Source organism: Dipteris shenzhenensis, chromosome 16, assembly GCF_047967505.1.
Source record: "Dipteris shenzhenensis isolate YYH24624 ecotype China chromosome 16, Dip_SZ_1.0, whole genome shotgun sequence".
Taxonomy (NCBI): Eukaryota; Viridiplantae; Streptophyta; class Polypodiopsida; order Gleicheniales; family Dipteridaceae; genus Dipteris; species Dipteris shenzhenensis.
This window is the reverse complement of record NC_141611.1, coordinates 37,457,646-37,478,019: the sequence shown is the minus strand read 5'-3', so window position 1 is coordinate 37,478,019 and position 20,374 is coordinate 37,457,646. Positions and strand designations below refer to the sequence as shown.

Genomic DNA, 20,374 nt, shown 5'->3' with positions numbered 1-20,374 from the left:
CAGGGGGGCACTTCTATTTCAGTTTCGCAGTCGGTTCTCCCCTTAGTTGTTGGACACGGAGTCAATTCTCTTGATTGGAGGACGGTTGGAACCAAGCATCATGAACATCTGAAATTGCCATGCAAGCATCATGAACATCAAGATTATACTGACATGCAACCAAGAAAGCTCAATGCTGGTCTTGTGCAAAATTAGCTGACTCATGTCGATCTTCTGAACTAGAAGAACCAGATACTGCAAGACCAAACTCTTTCTTCTTCTTTTCAGATGCAATCCACTTCCTGCCTTCAAAATAATTTTCCTGCAATAGTTACATCTCTTCTTCTTTTTGTTATCTCCTGAAGAAGAGGAACCATGAGAATGACCAGCATGTGAATGAGGGGGTTTACCAGCTGAAACCTTGCCTTGCCTTTGTTTTTATGCTAGCCATAGAAGCATTGCGATTTGCATGACGCTCCTCCTGAAGAAGAAAAGCAACCAACTGGTCAAATGAGAAATGGTTGGCATCCCCTACTTCTGTGGGTGGGAAGATCATCCTCATGGTCCCATGGTACAGGGGTTTCAGTGTAGCGGACTTCGATGCCCGCTTTCGCATTCCTCGCCATCCACTTACCCTTATCTTCCCAGGTCTCGCAACCGAGCTTCGCCCAATCATCAAGGACCTAGGGGCGCACTTTGGTTAGCCCATGCAAGACACCTGCGTTGATGCGACGGCAGCCCAAGGGGTGCCACGTGTCAAAGTGGCAATCCTTGATCCACAGAGCATCCCCTCGGAGTTCGAGATAGAGACAGACACAGGTGTGGTGACGCAGCGCATTCTCGTCACTGGTCGCCCAAACCAGTGTCTGAGATGCCATGGCTTCGGACACCAAGCTCGCTCATGTCCTCGCTTCACGGGTACAGAACCTCAGAAAACCCCCGTTCAGGCAACTCAGGATACTCCGCACCAGTCAGCGACGTCCCCTCCCGAAGGGGAAGGCTGGACAGAGGTCAAACGAAAACGGAAGGGAAGCAAAGCAGGCCCCATCTACAGCAAGAGCCCCCTCCGATGGTCCCTACTCATCAGCAGCCCGGTAAGGGGAAGGAGAAGGGAAAGGAGAAGGTCAGCCAGCCTCCCCCTCATCCTTCACCCCGCCCTCCCCCCCCTCCCCCCTCCTCCTCGATTCTCCGACCCCCACCCCCTCCACGATCCCCCTCCGCACCAGTGGTTTCCGCTCCACTCTCTTCCTCGAGCATGATCCAGAGGGAATCCCCCCCTCCACCTACGCCACCTGCAGCCCCGAAGCCAGCACAGACCTCACCCTCGCCTATCCCTCCGGGCCCGGCGGAGGGGAGAGGCCCTTCCCCACAAGTGGCCAGCACCCCTCCTTCCGGTTCACACTCCTCATCTTCGTCCCCATGCCCAAGGGCTGCTCCTAGAGCTCTTCCATTGAAATTTTACCGAGCAGGTCCTTGGGATTACTTGGATGCAGACATCAGCATCTTCTTCCTCCGCAAGGGGGCGGAGGGTAAGGTGTCCATCCTTGCCCCACACGATGGTCCTAGCTATTCCTTCACTATCTCCAGTGAAGGGAATGAGCAATGGACGAATGAAAATGTTTGGGAGACGATACGAGACCAGTCCCAGGAGCAGGTGCAGGACTGGATTGGTAGCAAAGCAACGGAGCTTCTTCAGCAGCAGTGCAGGAGGGTGATGTTCGTCTGCGTTGGTGCCACGGCGCCAAACGTTTCCGACTCCTGGTCATTATTAGACCACCGCTGGAGTGGGCCTACGTGGAAGGGCTTCGCCCATGGAGGACTTCAGAGGTTGCGGGCTTCTACAGCATTTCCTTGGTAGAGGCGTCGAGCTGGTGAGAGAGAGCATACCACCACGGGACGAAGGGCCTTTCCCCTCTACTGAAGGTTTTAGAGGATGGGTCCGCCGATGATCCGGCCTCTCCTTCGAAACCTTCACAGAAGCGCCTTCGTCTCCACACAGGACATCCTCCGACCACTTCGACTTCGACCGCAAGCAGACAGCTGTTTGTGGCCCACCTTCCCTCCTCATGAATTTACGCATTATCTCTTGGAACGTTAACGGGTTCCACTCATCAGGCACCAGTGGCCCCAAGAAGATGGTGCTTAGACAGGAGCTCCAACCAGCCTTGGTGGGAAAGGTAGATGTGCTCCTACTACAGGAACACAAGCTTTCGGCTTCACAGACCAGTATTTGTGGGAAGGTCCTCACAGGACGCTCCCACACCTACTGGGAACCTTCGATTGGCGAGCAAGGGAGGAGCGGGGGTGTCTGTACCTCCATCGACGCTTCTCTAGTTCAGCATGTGTGTGGTTTTGGCACTATGATCCCAGGACGTGCGCTTTGGGTGGGCTTGCATATTGAGGGATCCCGTGTCGGCATCCTCAATATCTACGCCCCGACTGATCTCAGACGTAGATCCGCTTTTTGGAGATCCTTGACAGACTTATTGCCAGAGATGGACTCTTGGATTGTAGGAGGGGACTTCAACAACCTTGAGACCTTAGAGGATCAGCAGGGACGGGGCCCAGAGTTCCTCGGTATAGCTCAGGCAGAGCAGGCAGATTGGGACTCCTTCCTCTTCGCAGTGGGAGGTCGGGACAGTTGGAGGGAGCCTTCCTTTCGCAGATGGCCCGGGAGTCTGGACTTCTCTTGGGGTTACAGGAGGGAGGGAGGCAGACTTCTGGAGCGGCTGGACCGTTTCTATGTCAGTGATTGGGCGCTTGGCAGAGGAGGAGAGTCAGGAGTGGTTCCAGGGAAGACACTTTCAGACCATGCCCCAATCATCCTAGTCCTGGACTCAGCCTCTCAGTCCTCACCTCCACGTTCATGCCGGATCCCAGACTCCATCTACTCCAGAGCAGCGGTTTACAGCAAGATAGTGGACCTATGGGAGTAGGATTGGGACCCCACCAGCGATATGCAGCACAGGTAGCTCAGGCGCTTGCTGAGTCTAGCCGCATTTGCCAACAAGAGGCGATTCAGGTCAGACAGCGGTGTTGGGCGTGGGAGAGGGGTCTCAGACGTGATCTCGCTTCGATTCAGAGGATGCAGCAGTTTTCTCCAGGCTCTGAGGAGCTTAGACAGCAGGAGGTTCGGGCCCGAGCCATGCTAGAAGCGATCACCCAACGTCGCTCAGAGTTTTCATTTCATGCTTCCAAGTCCTTCTGGGCTAGGAAAGGCTACAGGATGTGCAGAGAGTTCTTCAGGACTCATGGACAGAGGTCAACAGGGGAACAACTCCATTCTCTTAGGGCGCAGGATGGTAGTATCAGGACAGATCCAGACGAGGTCCGGGACTTGGCGACAGACTTCTACAGATCATTGTTCCAGCAGGAGACCCCAGACCCTCGTGGCCGCATTTGCAGGGAGGAGGTGTGGAGATCTACACCGCCGCTCGTGCAGCCCAGCATGAACGACGCCCTTCTCGTCCCTTTCACTGTTGCGGAGATGCAGGATGCGGTGAGCGCTATTGATGGGCAGAAATGCCCAGGTGAGGATGGCCTCTCTAGAGCTTTCTTCACCACCTTTTGGGAGCAGATCCACCGGCCCTTGCTCACAGCCTTCCAGCACATCTTCTCCAACGGGCAGATGCCAGAGAGCCTTGCGACAGGCCTGATTTGCCTCATCCCCAAAGGGGGGGACCGCCAGGAGATCAAACAGTGGCGCCCAATCACCCTCCTCCCGACCGCCTACAAAATCCTCGCCAAGATGATCAGCAGCCGCATCCGCCCCCTGCTACACGACTTGATTCATGACACCCAGACTGGTTTTGTCCAAGATCGCAGCATCTTGGACAACATCTTCACTTTCTTAGAGGCGACGGAATGGGCCCAGCACAGTGGCCAGCACTTTGCCATACTCCTTCTCGACTTTGAGAAGGCGTACGACAGGGTAGACTGGTCCTTCTTGGAAGGTACACTCTCTCAGTTTGGTTTCCCGGACGAGTGGATCAGAGGTATTGCTAGCCTTTACAGATCGGCCTCCAGTCGGGTTATCATTAGCGGCAGGATGGGGGAGAGATTCACACTTGAGCACTCGGTGCGTCAGGGCTATCCATTAGCGCCTTACCTCTTCCTATTTTTTGCGGGGGCCATGACCCACTTCCTTCGAGCCCGTACCACTGGTCTTCGCGGGATGCGTCTCCCTATTCGAGATGATGCAGAGCTTCTGGACTACGAGTATGCAGACGACACAGCCCTATATGCGTAGGATGATGTCGAGTCACTGGAGCGAGTGAGACTGTCCCTAGAGATTTTTTGCCTTGCGGCTGGAGCAAAAATCAACTGGCATAAGTCAGTTGGTTTTCTTACGGATCCGGGAGCCAGCTCACAGTGGGGTATTTTCCTAGGGCTTCGCTGGATCCCTAGAGGACAGACGACACGTTACCTGGGATTCCAGGTAGGCCTGGACATCACACCGGCTCAGCAGTTCTTGCCGGTCCTAGCCTCCATACGACGAAAGCTTGCTTTCTGGAGCACGGCTCGGCTTTCCTTGGCAGGCAGGGCCCTTGTGGTCAACCAGGTCCTTCTTGCCACTGCTTGGTATGTGGCCTCTTGCTGGTGTTTCTCAAGGTCTTGTGTAGCCCAGCTGAGGAGACTGGTGCGGAACTTCCTATGGTCTGGTTCATACGGTTCCGGCACCACCAGAGCTAGGGTCGCCTGGCAAACGATCATTCTCCCCCAGGCAGAGGGCGGCCTCGGCATCATAGATCCAGAACTGCAGAGTCAGGCACTTCTTGGCAAGCTAGTCATCCGCGGTCTGACCCCAGGAGGGCAGACGTGGAAGCTCTTGCTACAGCATGGTCTCAGTGCGTGTACTCCCCAAAGAGGGGGTGTTTGGCAGCCTTCTATCCGATGGATCTTCACTTCAGCTCCTTTGACTCAGCCCCGTTCCCCCTTCCTCCGTAGCCTCATCTCGGTCTGGAGGAAGTTGCGACACAGCCTTTCCCAGGTTCCCCCTAGCTGCCGAGAGGAGATAGACAGACAGCCCCTGATCTGGAGCAGCAAGTTGACAAATGATACAGGTCGTCAGCTTGCAGAGAGATCCCACATCCCTTGGGCGCTCTGGGCGCGTGGGCCCGCGCGCTCGCTCCGGGTTTGGAGGGACGTCTACAGTCAGCTGAGCCCAGGCGAGCTGGCAGCAGCAATAGGTACGGCACGTGGGATCTAGGCTCGACGAGCGGAGATTGATGCTGCCATCCCTGCAGGTTGGAGGATTCCCGCAGTCACCGGACAACTCTTCCCGGGAGATGAGAGGTGGCTAGGACAGTTCACTCCACGAGGCATTCCTTTGGTGGTGGCAGGCCTTTTCTCGGACTCCTCGGTACACTTCTTCTCCATCACTGACAACAATCGCCTACAAAGCAGAGAGGCCGTGATCGACCCCCAGCTTCCCTGGCAGCGCCTTCGCATTGTAGGGCTGCAAGGGAAGACGTGGCATATAGACCCCCTGATTATGCAGGACCAGGATTGGAGACTCTGGATATGGGAGGGCCGTTCCTTGACAGAGGTGGAGTGGGACCCAGGAGAGTGGCGTTGGCCACCATCGGAGACCTCAGAGAACCCTACCCCCTTCTTTTCTTACAGTGCACGCACGGGTCGGCGTGCTCTTGGGGCTCTTCAGCGTGGGCTACCCACACAGGCACATAGGTGGTATGCCCAGGGGATATCCTTGGTCTTTCTTCGCACTTTTTGGAAGACTCTTTGGGCTAGCTGGCGTCTGAGGAAGATCTCCTACTTCCTTTGGATGGTGGCACACAAGGGGCTTCCAGTTGGCAGCTGGCTGAGGCAGATGGGGCAGGAGGGGCATTGCCAGATGTGTTTTCAGGAGGAGTCGTCCCTGAAGCATTGCCTTTGGAGCTGCTCACATGCGCAGATGGTTTGGAAGGGAATCATGGGGATCTTAGCGAGGGCTACACCCGAGCTAGGACCGATCACTTGGGGAGCCGTTTACTGGTGCAGCATTGAGCCGGGACATCACTTGGCCTATGAGTTCTCTAGACAGGATCCCGTCTTTTTCATCACGCAAGCCACCTAGGCATACATGGACAGCTTCCCTTGGCATCTGACACAGACAGATGCAGGAGCGATGCCTCGGCACCCAGTTTGGGAGATCATAGGGAGCATCGCACGCTGGCATATCTGGACTTCCAGATGCGCGCAGACTGTAGAAGCTCAGACTACTTCTACTACCCAGACCCTAGCAGACATCTGGAGCACGATCATTCACACGCTCAAGGGTCAGTGGGATCAGATTCAGGGAGAGTCCCGGGCAGGGAAGGAAAAAAGACGACGTTTCCTTCGCAACTGGGACCACCGAGAGTTGTTCTTCCAGCACTCCACTCAGAGTCTTCAGTGGCATTACGCCCCTCCACCGTGGCTGTTTGTCCACTCTCCGATGATTATGCCCTAAGAGGCTTGTATTTAGTATTTAGTATTTTGACTCCTTGGGCTGAATCCGTTTTGTGATTACAGCCCGCTGGCCTTTAGGCCTTCTTGTACTCTCGCTTTCAAGTAATATAACTAGCACTACTTTTTGCGCAAAAAAAAGAGTTTCAACTCCTCACCCAAGGGACACAACCCATCGTGGACAAAAGGACACACCTATTCATGTAGGGACACCCCTTTTAAAAACACGGACACACCCCTTCATGAAAAGGTGCACCTATTCCAAGGGTCACACCCCTTCGAATAGGCACACCTTTTGGCACCAAGCACTTATAAAAAGGGTACCTAGAGGGGTTAAAATGGAAAACCCAGCCCCAAACCTTAGGTCTACCCTAGCTACCCAAGGGTTAATAAACCCACCCTTTAATTTTTGGGCAACCACCCAATGTAGGCAGCCCAAACGAAAAGACAAAAGGGACGTACCTTTTCAACGCCCTATAGATTTTCGTCAAATAAGGTTGGTCTCGCTGCGCAGCCCCTGCTTTCGCCATTTTGCTGCCAGCCCCTGCTTGCGCCATCTCGCTACCAGCCCCTGCTTTCGCCATTTCGCTGCCAGCCCCTGCTTGCACCATCTCGCTGCCAGCCCCTGCTTTCGCTATTTCGCTGCCAGCCCCTGCCCTCGCCATTTGGCTGCCAGCCCCCTCGCCATCTGCAGCCCCTAGTCTCGCTAGTTTACGGCCCTGTTTCCTGCCAGCCTGCAGCGTGAGCACAGCGCCAGCCATTCTGCCGCAAATCAGCCTGCAACCAGTTTTTCGCCATTGACAGCCATGCCTCCCCCTTTCTGTTTCGCTAGTCTTTCTTGACATCAGCAGCCTGGTGCGCCAGCCCCTATTGCGATCCAGAATTGGGTACCTGCAGCCTGTTGCGCCATTGATAGCCTGCTCCCCTTGTTTCGCCACCTTTTTCCTGCCAGATCAGCAGCAGTTTCAGCTTCCTATCGCGATGAAGACAGCCTCTTAAATGCCAGGCCCAGATCTGCTCCTCGCCACCCATTGCAACATGGACCTCCGGACAGAAATCTGCAGGCCTCTTCTATGCAACAATTTGGCATATTAAATCAATGCCAGGTGGAGTCTTTCCATTCTGCTTTTAAGGATTCTCTTGTCATTATCAAATTACAGCAAATGAAAGACGCTCCCTGAAAGCATGAAAACCCCTGGTAATTCACCCGGCATTTCAAGGACACCTCACGCATCATCTACCACACAATATCGTGTTCAGATTGCACAACCAGCCCATTTCGGAGCTTTGGCATCATGGGTCTTCTGTGTCACGTGCCCTCCTAGTGATTGGGACCACATCCTATACCTTTTGCGTGAGGCACCTCAGTTACATTACTTCCTCAGCACAGTCCAGGTTGTATTCCACGAGACACGAAGATACCCAGAACCCGATATTCCTCAAGAGTTTGCTGTCCATCTTTGGAGAGAATTTTACCCCTCACCTTCGGCATCTCCAGGGTACTCTCCACCTCCTTCAGCTCCCAGATATCCTCCTCTACAGGTTGTACCTTCCCCAAGACACAGTATTTACACTCTGAAGGCACTCCTTCTCCTGGATATCCTCCACTTTCGACAGCAGCTCCTTATCCCTTCTCAGATCCGTGGACTTTGCAACCTACTCCTATCCTCTCACGAGCAGTAACACCCATTTCGGCATCACCAGTGTTACCTCTGACAGGACCTCCTTTACCAGACTTCCACGGGTGGTTCCATCCTGCCTCGCCTGCCCCCTCCAACATGAGCAACCTCAAGGAGCAGCCCGAATCTTCTTCCAGGAATGGTACAAACTAGAGCCCAGGTTCGCGCTTTTCTCACAAGAATCTCCGATATGTCGCAACGCTCGCGTGAAGCCTCTCCAGAGATCAAAGACTCAAGTCCAAAAAAGACCCCTGAAGTCAACGTACAAGGCGAAACACTACTGCAACTTCAAATTTCCCAGCTTCAGGACAACATCTCCAACTTGGTCCAGAAAGTCCAACAACTTCAAGATTCTCGCAGTACCACACATACAGAGGATGACGTGACGCAACCAAACGACTATGCGGATTCATTCCCACCAGAGGTAGAAAACACTGAACTACATGCCCTCTACCGTTTACTTCAAGCTTCCAAAACTAAAAGACTTGACATCAAACTTCTGGAAGCCTACACTGGTCAACGCAATTGCCGAACAGTTGACCAATGGCTCGCAAAAATGTGCATGTATTTTGATACTGTTGACCTCACTGAAGGCAAAAAGATCGCCTTGGCAGCCTCCCTCCTTAAGGATACAACTTTCCTATGGTGGCAAAGACGCTTAAAGGACGGCAAAAGTGTGTTAACATGGGAACGTTTTGAACACGTGCTCCGTAAGCAGTTCATACCTGCCAATGCGGACTTCCAAGCACGATCAAAACTCCAACAGTTGGAGCAAACAGGCTCCCTGTCTTCCTACATCTCTCAGTTCACCACATTGGTGTTGGAGATTGATGGTTTAACTGAGGATGATCGCCTTCATGCTTTCATCTCAAGCCTAAATCCCTCGTTACGCATTGATGTCCTTAAAGCAAACATCACCACCACAGCTAACGCTATTGCTTATGCAGAGCGCATTACAAATTTCCAAAACACAGGGAAGCAGAGTGCTAATCGCACACAGAACTCTACTATGGCCAAAGGTGCTCGTCCTCAAGATAACACCAGGTTTCGAAAAAACTCCGGTAATCAAGGTCAGCGACAGTCTCAAGATCCCCAGAAGACTCAGAAATCATATGCTGGATTCCAACAGAAGCACTCCTGCAAGGATCGCGCCTCTTCTTCTTCACAAAGTCATTACCGACATCCCCAACATAAAGGTGCGGCCACTGACAAGAAGAACAACTCTAGCACAAAAGGACTTTGTACCATCTGCACAGGCGACCATAGATGGTTCGATTGTCCCAAGCGACCAAAGCAAAATTCCAATATGGAACCTAGCACTTCCCAGACAGAAGATGCTACCCCAGCACAAGACAAGAAAGGCAAAGCTATTCGAATGGCAAATACCATCCACCTGAGCCTTGCTAGCAATCCCGAACCTTCCCTGGCCACTCAAGTACTTTGTGTTCAAGGATCGATTCGTGGAACAACGGTCACTATCCTCATTGACAGTGGCTGCTCTCATAATTTCCTAGCTAGTTCTATGGTCGACAAACTTCGGTTGACCATCAATCCTAGTCTCATGGACTATCAGATTGAACTTGCAAATGGACTACTTTCTTGTGCAGCACCAGGATCAAAAACTTGTCTATTCGCATCCAACATTATACGGACAAGTTGAACTTCGACATCATGCCTCTTTCTCGGTACGATGTCATACTTGGACAACAATGGCTCTACGACTATGATCCTTCAATCAGTTTTTGTAGCCATACTATCCAATTTGTCCACCAGGGAAAACTTATTGAGCTAACTGATTATAGGGACTCTCCTTCAACCCCAGTTGCCTCTACCCTACAAGTAAAGAAGTGGGTTCGTAAACGTCAAGTAAAGACTTCACTTCTATTGGTTACGGCAGTAGAGGAGACACCAACAAAGGATCCTCCTCAATACCTCAACCAACCTTTCCAGCCCTACTTGGATATTTTTCCACAGGAATTGCCAAAGCAGTTACCACCTTGACGACCAGTGCATCACCCAATCGAACTTATTCCCGGCAGTAATCCACCGTCGAAACCTCCTTATCGGGTTTCTTACACTCAAAATGAAGAAATCCAAAGACAGGTAACCGAACTACTCGACAAAGGTCACATTCGACCCAGTCGCAGCCCTTTCGGATCTCCTGTACTACTTGTGGAAAAAAAGAATAAGTCAATGCGCCTCTGCATCGACTACCGAACCCTCAACAAGCTCACTATCAAAAACAAGTATCCATTGCCTCGCATCGATGACCTCTTCGATCAACTTCTACACGCAACACAATTCTCAAAGATTGATCTTCGTTCAGGTTATCATCAAATTCACATACAAGAAGGCGATGAGTACAAGACAGCTTTTCGAACAAAGTATGGACACTATGAATGTTTGGTCATGCCTTTTGGGTTAAACAATGCCCCGGCCACATTCATGACACTAATGAACAACATCTTCAGGCCTTTCCTCGATAAGTTCGTCATCATTTACCTCGATGACATCCTCGTTTTCAGCAGATCCCTACATGAGCACAAAGAACATCTTTACCAAGTTTTTGAAGTTCTCCGCGCAAATTCTCTCTACATCAACATTGAGAAGAGTGAGTTCTTCAAGACCCAACTCGAATATTTGGGACATGTTATTTCAGCTCAAGGCATCTCTGTGGATCCCAAGAAGGTCGAGGTAATCCGAAACTGGCCTACTCCTAAGAATGTTCACGATGTCCGCTCTTTTCTTGGATTGGCAAACTTCTACCTTACAAAGGTCTAAGTTTTCCGAAATCGCAGCTCCTATGTTCGAATTATTGAAAAGCATAGCAGTTTTTCAGTGGCTTCCCGAAACAGAGTATAGTTTCCAACAACTCCAGCAAGCACTCACTACCACACCAGTTATGGCTATTGCTGACCCAAACCTTCCATTTGAGGTCATGACCGACGCTTCCCACATCGCTACAGGAGCAGTCTTGATGCAAGAAGGCAGAGTTATTGCTTTTGACAGCCATAAACATTCCGATATCCAAACCCAATACCCGGTTTATGATAAGTAGTTTCTTGCCGTTGTACATGCTTATCGCTCTTGGAAACATTATCTCATGGGAGCCGACTCGGTGGTCAAGATAGACCATCACTCTTAAAAGTATATCTTTACTCAGCTAGTCATGAACGCTCGACAAGCACGCTCGGTTGAGTTTCTGGCCAACTTTCACATGACCATTGAGTACATTCCAGGACTACGCAATGTAGCTGCAGATGCTCTCAGTAGGTTACCTGTAGCATCAGCTATGGTAATCTCTATATTATCTGCGGATGTTCCGAATTCATTCAAAGGAAAGTATTTCAATGATAAAGACTTCGGCACAGCAGTACAAGTTACATTTTACAGCAGTATTTTCAGAATTTACCTTGATATTTTCTACATCAGTTCATTATCTCCACCAGGGTCTTCTTTTGAGTGGGAGGGGATGTCACGATCTGTGACGTATTCCTTTCTCTATTTCTAGACTTATGGATGGTTTGATGAATGGACACTTGTGGAAGGGTATGCCCTTTCGACGGGACACTTCCTATGAGGCACAACCCTTCACAAAAGACATCCTATTGAAGAGACATTCCTATTGTAATGTACCCTCTCATCAAGGGTCACACCCTTCACAAGGGGTACACACCTCTTCATGCACATACACTTTGGAGTACACACCTTTTCATGTGTGACTCTTCGCTCTCTATATAAGAGAGGCCCAATTGTATGGATGACACACTACATCTACACTACAGACACTCAAGCAATACAATTATTCCTTGTTCTCTGCTATTTCAGTCTCCTTTCTGTTCCTTAGCACATTTCTAAATATAGTAAATCTAGGATTTCTTACAAGGTGACCCATCTGTCTGCACCGAAGACATTGGCCTGGTAACCTGAAAATCTCCACTCTCTGGCGAAGTGTGCCCCCTTCAAGGGTCTCGAGAAGAATCAACTCTGGGAGGGACTCTGGGCTCTCAACCACCAGTCTTATCCATCATCTGCTAGAACTCAGGCAGCCGACTATGGCGGGGACTCGAGCACTGTGCCAAATGCCCGACGAATGGAAGGGAGGATGGCTCGATACTCCTTGGGGAGCCCTAGGAAGCGGAGTGTAACCGAAAAACGTGGGACATGGTGTGTCGTATCCATGTCCTCCACTGTGAACCCATGATACCAAGGAAAGAGGTAAACAAGCTGCGGGCCAAGGAGGATGGGGCTCTGCTCCACGAGTGTCGAGGCAGTGTTCGGGGAGCTCAATTGGATGAGGAAAACGCCTCTTTCATAGATGGTGACCTCCTGGATGTGGTCTCCATCTAATGCCAAGCTCGCCTAGATCCACTCTCGCACCTGTCTCCGTGTAGGCGTGAGGCCCACAATTTTGCCCACAAGCGCCTTGTCTTGGAGGGACTGAACTGCCTGCTGTACCTGTTGCTTGTTAGCTGGAGAAAGAAGAACCTTAACGGCTGTGGAAGTCGAGGGTGCTGCCATAGAGCCCCTCTGGCCAGACCAAAGGTCACCACCAAGATTTTATTTCACCATGACAGATTCAAATGCTCCCGCTGCAGGGAGGCAAATGAAAAAAAGGGAAAGGAAGAAGGACGTCGAGGCGAGGCGAGGCGGAGAAGAGAGGAGGAGAGGGCGGCAGGGAAAGAAGAAGGGAGGAGGGGAAGGAGGGAGCAAGGGGAGGAGGAGGAGGAGGGAGTGATGAAGAGGAAGGAGGGCGAGAGAGGCAAAGAAGAAGGAGGGGGGAGGCGGAATGGCGGGGGGGGCACGCTGGCGGGGGGAGGTGCGAGGCGGAAGGGTGGAGGCCGGGAGGCAGGAAGGTGGGAGAAGGTGGGGAAGAGCGGGGGTGGAGGAACGGTTAGGGGCGGCAGAGCGGGGCTGAGTGGGAAAAGGCAGAGCAGGGGGCGGAGGCGGAGCAGGGAAGCAAGGAGGAGACGGAGCGGGGCGGAGCAGGAGAAGGCAGGGCGGGAGGTGGAGGCGGAGCGGGGAAGCAGGGCGGAGCGGAGGCAAGGAGGAAGGGTGGCGAGGCAAGGAGGGAGGGCGGCGAGGAGGGGGCAGCGAGCGGAGCAACCGGGAGCAGCAGCGGGTGGAGGGGGGGAGCTCACCGAGCAGCTCCATGCCCATCTTCCAATTTCACTCACCCCTGCCTGGTTGATGCTACTCTCAGCCCGGTTCAGTCCGGTACAGCAGCAGATAGGGACTGCATCACAGCAGCCCTCAGTTCCAGATCTTCAGTGAGGGTTTCCCCTCTATACAGTACAGTTTTCCTTTCCTTTTGTAGTGAGGGTTGATTCCCTTTCTTTCATTGTATCCAGCCCTTTGGGCAGACAGATATTCAGTTATTTATTCCCTCTTCGGAGGCTCCTTTTATATTCCTCACTCAGAGTCTCACACTTGAGTGCGTATTCCATCTCAGTTCAGTTATTGTGAGTAGAGAGAGAGTGAATTTAGGCTTTCTCCCTGCTACAGCCAGCTCTATCCACAAGATCTAAACCTCACCTATGCTAGCTCTGGTCACAACCCTAGATTATTCCTAACCCTGGGTTAGACCACGCTCTAACCTCATATCTAATCCTAGATCCCAGCTTAGTCAGGCCTAGGCTTTGGTAAGCCTATACCCTGGTTAGTTTTGTTTTCCCCAGAGAATACCATATTTAGTTCAGTCCTGGATGTAACATTCTCCTCCCCTTAAAATAGATTTATGCTGGCATAAATCAAGATGAAAGAGTTGAATCAGTGATTCTTAGACTATACTTCTCAGTTTATCAATGGCAGTATCTGTCAAAACATTTACTATGCATGGTAAATGGAGAAGTATAAGTTCCACAATCTTCTGAGTAAATTCCAAAATTGATTCGGAAGTAAGATGCGATTTCTGCACTATGCCCAAATGGAAGGGGCGTGGGAATTGTAAATGTTTGAACTCTCCTCTGCCAGATCCATGGTGCAATGGGTCATAAAGGCTGTTACCAATATTGACTCTCTCTGGGGAACTTTGATCAAAGGTAATATAGCCTAGATCAGACCAATTAGGTGTAAACACTAGAGACTTCTGTCAGAAGGGGTGGCAGTTTTCGGTAAGGAACCATGTGTGGCAGAGGGTCTGATCTTTGGAAGTGCATATGGAGAGCCTGGAAAGCCTGAGGCCATTTTTAACATGGAAAGGATTTTCAAGGAAGACTGGGTGTTCCATCATTCATAGTGACTACCCGATAGAAGATCACAGGATCAAGGATGCTGTAAGATTGAATAAAAAAGGACTCTGAGTTTGGTAAGATATTTGGGATAGGAATAGAGGCACATGGACAGCTTGCAAAGAAAATACAAGCTTAACAGGTTTGATCTTAATCTAATTCAGGCACGAAGAGATTTGTGGGACACAGACATACTTTCTTAGATGGGAGGCAGGCTTGAACCTTCACCAAGGGAATTCAGTTGGGCCAGGCAGAGCTCCTTGCTCCCAGTACCAGTGCTCGCTGACAAATAGGAGGAGCTGATTGAGGCACTTAACAGGCCCACGGACATGGCTTAAAGATTCGATAGAGTCTGGCAGAAAAGTATCCCAGGAGAGAAGCGTCCTCACTGCTTTGGCTCAGTCTACATAAAGCAGTATGGACAGCAAATAGGGCTAGACAGATTGGCCTGGGGGACGGAAAATGCTCCCGCTGTTAGAGAATACCTGAGGACATCCCTCACATCTTCATGAACTGTGCCCACTCGAGTCAAGTCTGGGAGCTTGTGAGGAGGAACATCTCTTTCTTTCCTTATCATTATATCCTCTTGGGAGATATCCCCTCAAGAGTCTTGTGGAATATTTGGGTTCAAAGGTGTTCTATTGTTTTTAAAGGTGAAATTGTTGATGTTGGTTTCTCTTTGCTAGCATGGTGGTTGACCTCAGGCTCGCATTGGGAACATACAAAAAGTTGACTCTCTATTTCAAAAGATTCATGATTGCTTGCAAAAGGATGCGGCACTCATCAAACAGACAGCATAGACGTGGCAAAAGGTCACAGAGGCCCTAACGGATCTACAGCCCCAGGAACCAACCAGTCAAGCAACAGATAACATCGCCTCACCACCCCCTAATCCAAGTCTGCAGGTTACTCTCTCTGGGCCAAGCCCTCATCACAACTCCTCCCCCAAAAGCCGGCCTGTTTTGGTTTCGGTCATTCTGCCTGTCCCGGATTCAGTCATTCCACCTCTGTTCCCAGAAGACCTCTCGGAAGGGAAATTGAAATCAGTCCCCTCACCCTTCTAACAGAAGAATGTGCCTCCTCACGTCTTTAAGACCCCGCCACCCTACAGACCTCTGTGCTCTAGCGTTGGAACACCAGTTTCTTCTCCAATCTCACCAGAACGAAAGATAACCATCGTGTCTTACAAAAGACCTGGGCAACACAAATGCTTGGCGGTTCAAAATACGCAAAAGGAGTTCAAAGAAAGTCAGCAAAAGGATCATTTTCCCACTCCACCATGGGATTGTTTTCAGGAGCTACAATGCCTTCAGCATCTACTTTAGCCTCACCTCTCAAGACTGGTCTTGCCACCCCAGCTCATATGAGTAAATCTATGGTACCTACTGCGCCACCACGGTCACAATCTAAGGCGATACAGTCTGTCCGTTTTGCCTCGTCCAAAGACTGAAGAGCTCAGAAACAGGCCGGTTCACTGGCTGACACACTTGTTGTCAGTGTGGTCTTCCACCCTAAACTCCACTTCAAAGAAGAATCAGTTTGATAATGTTTGATGCCATGATGCTTATCTCCCCTATTTTGTCTGTTAAGGGGCGAGAACCTTGATGTAAAAATTTTCTTTTTGAAGTTAATATAAAACTACACTCTCTTTCCTGGGAGAAAAGCCCTTTCTTTTAGGACATTAATTGATGTATATTTGAAAGTACTTTGATAGGTGAAATATTATATATAAATTTGGATAGAGCTTTAATATAAAGTTGATATTTTTAATTTGGCATTGGTATTGTTTTCCTCTATGTTTGATAAGAGTTTGAGTATCAAGTGATAGCCTAGCGGCTCATACAACGTTAGCCCTTAGCTAACCTGGAGGTTCTACTCTATCCTGATATCTATCCTCAAGCTACATGTAAGACCAATAGAGGTTAGATCACTAACACAAGGACCCACATGGTAGCATCACCAACCAATTGTAGATCCTCAAGGACCAACTCCAACCTGAAAGTCAGGCAACCCGACCAATTGTCTCCTAGGTAAGACCACACATCCCATACCATGCAACCCCATCTGCATACAGATGACTTTAGGGAGCGGAGACATAGGCCCAGATGGCTCCATCCCAGCTGGGTATTCTAAGGAGGCCCCACTCCCAAGAATGCTCCAAATGAGCTAAGGCTCAAACTTATCTAGACGTAGGTTGTCCTAGGTGTCTCAAACCTAGTTGTACCAAAGGTACATCATGTCCTAATTGTCCCAAGGTTAGGTTACATGACCCCAAGTTAATTTGACCTTCGTAACACTAGCCATGTTATGTCCAAACGTGGACATAACACCTATATACATGATTCTGAGTGTATTATCAACCTATTCTAGTTCCTACCCACCTCAGACATGTTTAGGGCTGCTTTCCAGCAACCGTTCCATAGGGGTCCCAAGAGCTACATTATTAAAACCTCCTCATCTTTTCTCTCTCAAAGGAACAACTTTCCCTCATCTTTTCTCTCCCAAAGGAACAACTTTCCCATGCACAATGGACTTCAATTGATCGATTCAGCAGACGATAATGAAAAGCAAACGCAAGAAACAAGCCTGGCTCAACAAAGACGAGTCTAATTTACATGCAAGTGGGAAAGAAACTTGCATTTCAGACTAAGAGCAGGTGTAAAACAAAAGAATTCTGGAGCCTGGACTCTGCACATGTAATCCTATTCAAATGTCAATTGATACAGTTTTAGTGATTTTTGAACTCTAAAGCTTGTTCAGTAACATCCGGTACCCAAACATACAAGAGAGGGAATGTAAGAGGGGCTGCAGTGCGGGGCTGGAAAGGGGAGGGGGGGCAAAAGGGGTTTAAAAACAGCATGTCTCTCCTCCAAAGAAGGATATGAAAAGAGGAAGGTTATGCGAGAAGAATGTGACCGTTGAAATTGAGCTCCTGGAAGTTCAAACATGAAAAGATTCAGTCAATTAACTTTCCGAGTTTGATGTTTGAAAAGTAAGCATACCCTTGCTGTGGCCTATAACAGCTTTCACTGAGTGACCTTTGCAGATCCAATGAAGCACCACAGAATGAAGGTCTTCTACTTCCTTTGAGTAGTTTCCAAACTGAAATTGCCCCTGACTTTCCCTGACCAGATAATTCAAAAGAAGTTCATAGGACGTTCGTTCACTTGTTTTGTTACACACAAGCAGCCACGATGCACACTTCGAGACCTTACCCGTTTCCAGAAAAGTCAAATCTGAAAACCGTCAGGCCTGCTTCCACAAGCATAGATGCCACGTTGACTATTAAACTTCGATCCTGGCAATCATAGACAAAGTGAACAGGAAGAAGAACAAGAGAAGTCAAATTGTATATATGCCCTTTAACTACATCTTCATCTTCTTTCGTGGCCAGGATGCTGAATGTGCACAATCGACGAAAGAGCAAAATGGTAACTTATATTCATGTTCGAGTGATACAGGCAAGGACACATGAACTAAACACCTTTGAAGAGTTGAGGCCATGGCAAAGAATGATGAGCTCCTTTGAGTCACTACCGTCCAGAACTCCAACGAGCTCTTCGCCTGCAGCATTGAGAATAGTTGTCTTCTTTGATACAAGAGTCGCCATTGATGGAAAAATCTGGCAAGGGCAAAAGGGTGATAAATATATGCTGTTGATGAGGATGATCGTTTGGGAATCTTTTGTGCTTAAGAGACATTTTCACATTAATTAGCTCATTAATCTTACACAAGGACACACTCCCCTCTCACACAAATGAGACTCACCACTAAGGCCTTAGCACAATGCATACTACTAGCATGGGTTTACGATGAGAATCTATTTGTCCTCATCTAGGATGGGTTTACGATGGGAATAGACACTTTTTTTCCCATCCTGGCCCTGGCCTCAAGCCCTTGGCAGCCCGAATGGGATCCCCTTTTTTAGGGATCTAGAAAAGCATAAAATGACATCTGTCCTTGTCCACGTGTCCTCCCTCATCTAATCCATCCTTGGTTCTTTTCACTCTTGGGAAGGGAATATGATAGAATACATTTGAATATGGATGTGACCACCTTTTCCCATTCCCATCCTATTTCCTCACATGTGATAAGAACCTAATCTATGGAGGATAATGTTAGATCTTAAAAGGAACTAAACAAACTTTTCTTAATGCCCCCCATGGTTTTTTCCTTTTCTAATAGTCGAGTGTTATTAAAGGGCAGGTCACCCCCAAAAAGACCTTATACAAAATTTGGCTAACTGTCGTGCGCGTTGTGTACACACGGACACAAGGCAAAGTTAAAGAAGAGACATGTGAGCATCCATAACGAATTAGTAGATGTGGCTGAGAGAGGATGTCCAAGTCCTAGTTATGCCAATGTAATGTAACAAGGGATGAAAAGTATAAAGTGGTCGAGGCCCCCATGATTGGGGCATCTTTCTCATGCAATTCTTTTACTTCCATTCATTGTGTTGTTTCCAGGGTCCGTCCTTCATTATGATGCTTTTACACATGTTACGTTTTGATGGAGACGTCGGCCATTCCTCGATCAAGCACATGGAGCATGATCATGGTCATCATTCGCAAGAGGAGCACATGACGAGTTCCAAGCCATGCTTGAGGTTTCAGCCACTCTATTAACCGAGTTGGTCTAGTCGAATATCAATGTTGCGACCCTCGCGTCCCACTCTGCTTCATCGTGTCAAAATTCACCCCAAGCCGTTCATTGGTTCGCCCGACAATAATATTTATATGTGGCAAGATCATTTTGATAACTTAACTTACTATCACGCTAGACGTGATCACTAGAAGAGGAGATCTCCCCATCATTTCAAGGCCTTGCAGCCACGTGGTATCATCAATTAGATTTGGCTACCAAATCTTATTGGGTCCATTTACATTGAGACCATTAAGGATGCCTTGACCAAGTTGCAAGAGCTTCATCAACTCCATTAGGAAGCAGTGTTCCAATTTGGTGTAAAGTTGACTCATCTGTTGATGCACGTCAACAATAATATGCTGGAAGGTTTGAAGTTTTTTTTGTGTGGCCCCGATTAAGTTCGAACATTTCACAGCACACGTACAACCAAAGGCCAAAAACTCTAAACCAAGCTTTGCTCGTTGCTCAATGCATTGAGTTTACCTCCTCCAAATACTCCTCTAAAACTCTAGTCCTACTTCCCATTTTACCTATTCTGTCTTTCAATCTTACCCTCAAGGACATCGACCATATCCATAATGCTCAATTTCCTTCGTGCCAACCATTTCGTCACTCGTTCTCAGGCAAGGGCAAAGTTCTGGATTGGAATTCCCAAGGGCTTCCAGCTATTTATTTTGCAATCACTTCGGCCATGTCAATAAGTATTGTCATCAATAGTTTGGCTTCGCAAGCCCGATCAACCAAAATCCCAAATTTCCATTGAATCATTGGTCTTGAAAAAAGAGGAGCTAGGGTCATTCGAAGACTAACAACCTCAATCTCGTGCTCGACTCTCTTTCTGGCCATCGCATTTGTCATCATCCCCCACTTTCAATGGTCCCACTTTGGATTTTGGTCGTTCCCTTACTACCATCCAACAAAGTTTGTCCATGAGTGCTACCTCGTCTCTTATGACATCCCTCCACAAAGTTTGTCCATAAATGCTACCTCATCTCTTATGACTTCCCCTCCACAAGCACATGTTCTTTGGTGACACTAACACCTCCTCCATTCATCCTTCACTTTGGTGTAAGATTCTACTCTCTTTTGGCTCTATGCCCCGTTTTGATCTGTGCTACTGTGTTGCCACATCAAATTTTCCTTCTGACCCTTGGGTGCAGCTGGCTCCACCACCTCGATGAATTGATTGACTTTTGCTAGCGCTCTCCTTTTGTCCTATCTCACTCCTCTCCCATGGATTTAAACTGTTTTTCTTGCCACAAGTGCCGAGTGCACATGGTTTTACATGATGTCTAGGTCTATGCTCAAGTGATTCAACTCCTGGCCACATTCCGCCCACTATTACCCATGGGGTTTTAGTGTTACTTTAGGCTGAATTGCGCACGTGGTGCCAAC

At 49.2% G+C, this 20,374-nt stretch overlaps 1 protein-coding gene across 4 annotated transcripts in view; it reads right to left on the bottom strand.

The window, feature by feature from the left end:
- The window catches only part of LOC147892913 (uncharacterized), a 39,003-nt gene extending 20,951 nt beyond the window's left edge, over positions 1-18,052 (bottom strand). For 2 of the 4 annotated variants that reach the window (XM_087387049.1, XM_087387050.1), the window contains exons 1-3: positions 17,820-18,050; positions 17,551-17,633; positions 17,338-17,459 (exon numbers count right to left, since the gene is read on the bottom strand). In XM_087387049.1, coding sequence (XP_087243175.1) covers positions 17,338-17,459; positions 17,551-17,633; positions 17,820-17,945 — 331 coding nt within the window. In that variant the 5' untranslated portion in view covers positions 17,946-18,050. Of the gene's footprint in view, positions 1-17,337; positions 17,460-17,550; positions 17,634-17,819 lie in introns of all 4 variants that reach the window. The other 2 variants (XM_087387052.1, XM_087387051.1) reach the window with 2 other exon arrangements.
- Positions 18,053-20,374: the final 2,322 nt, after the last annotated feature.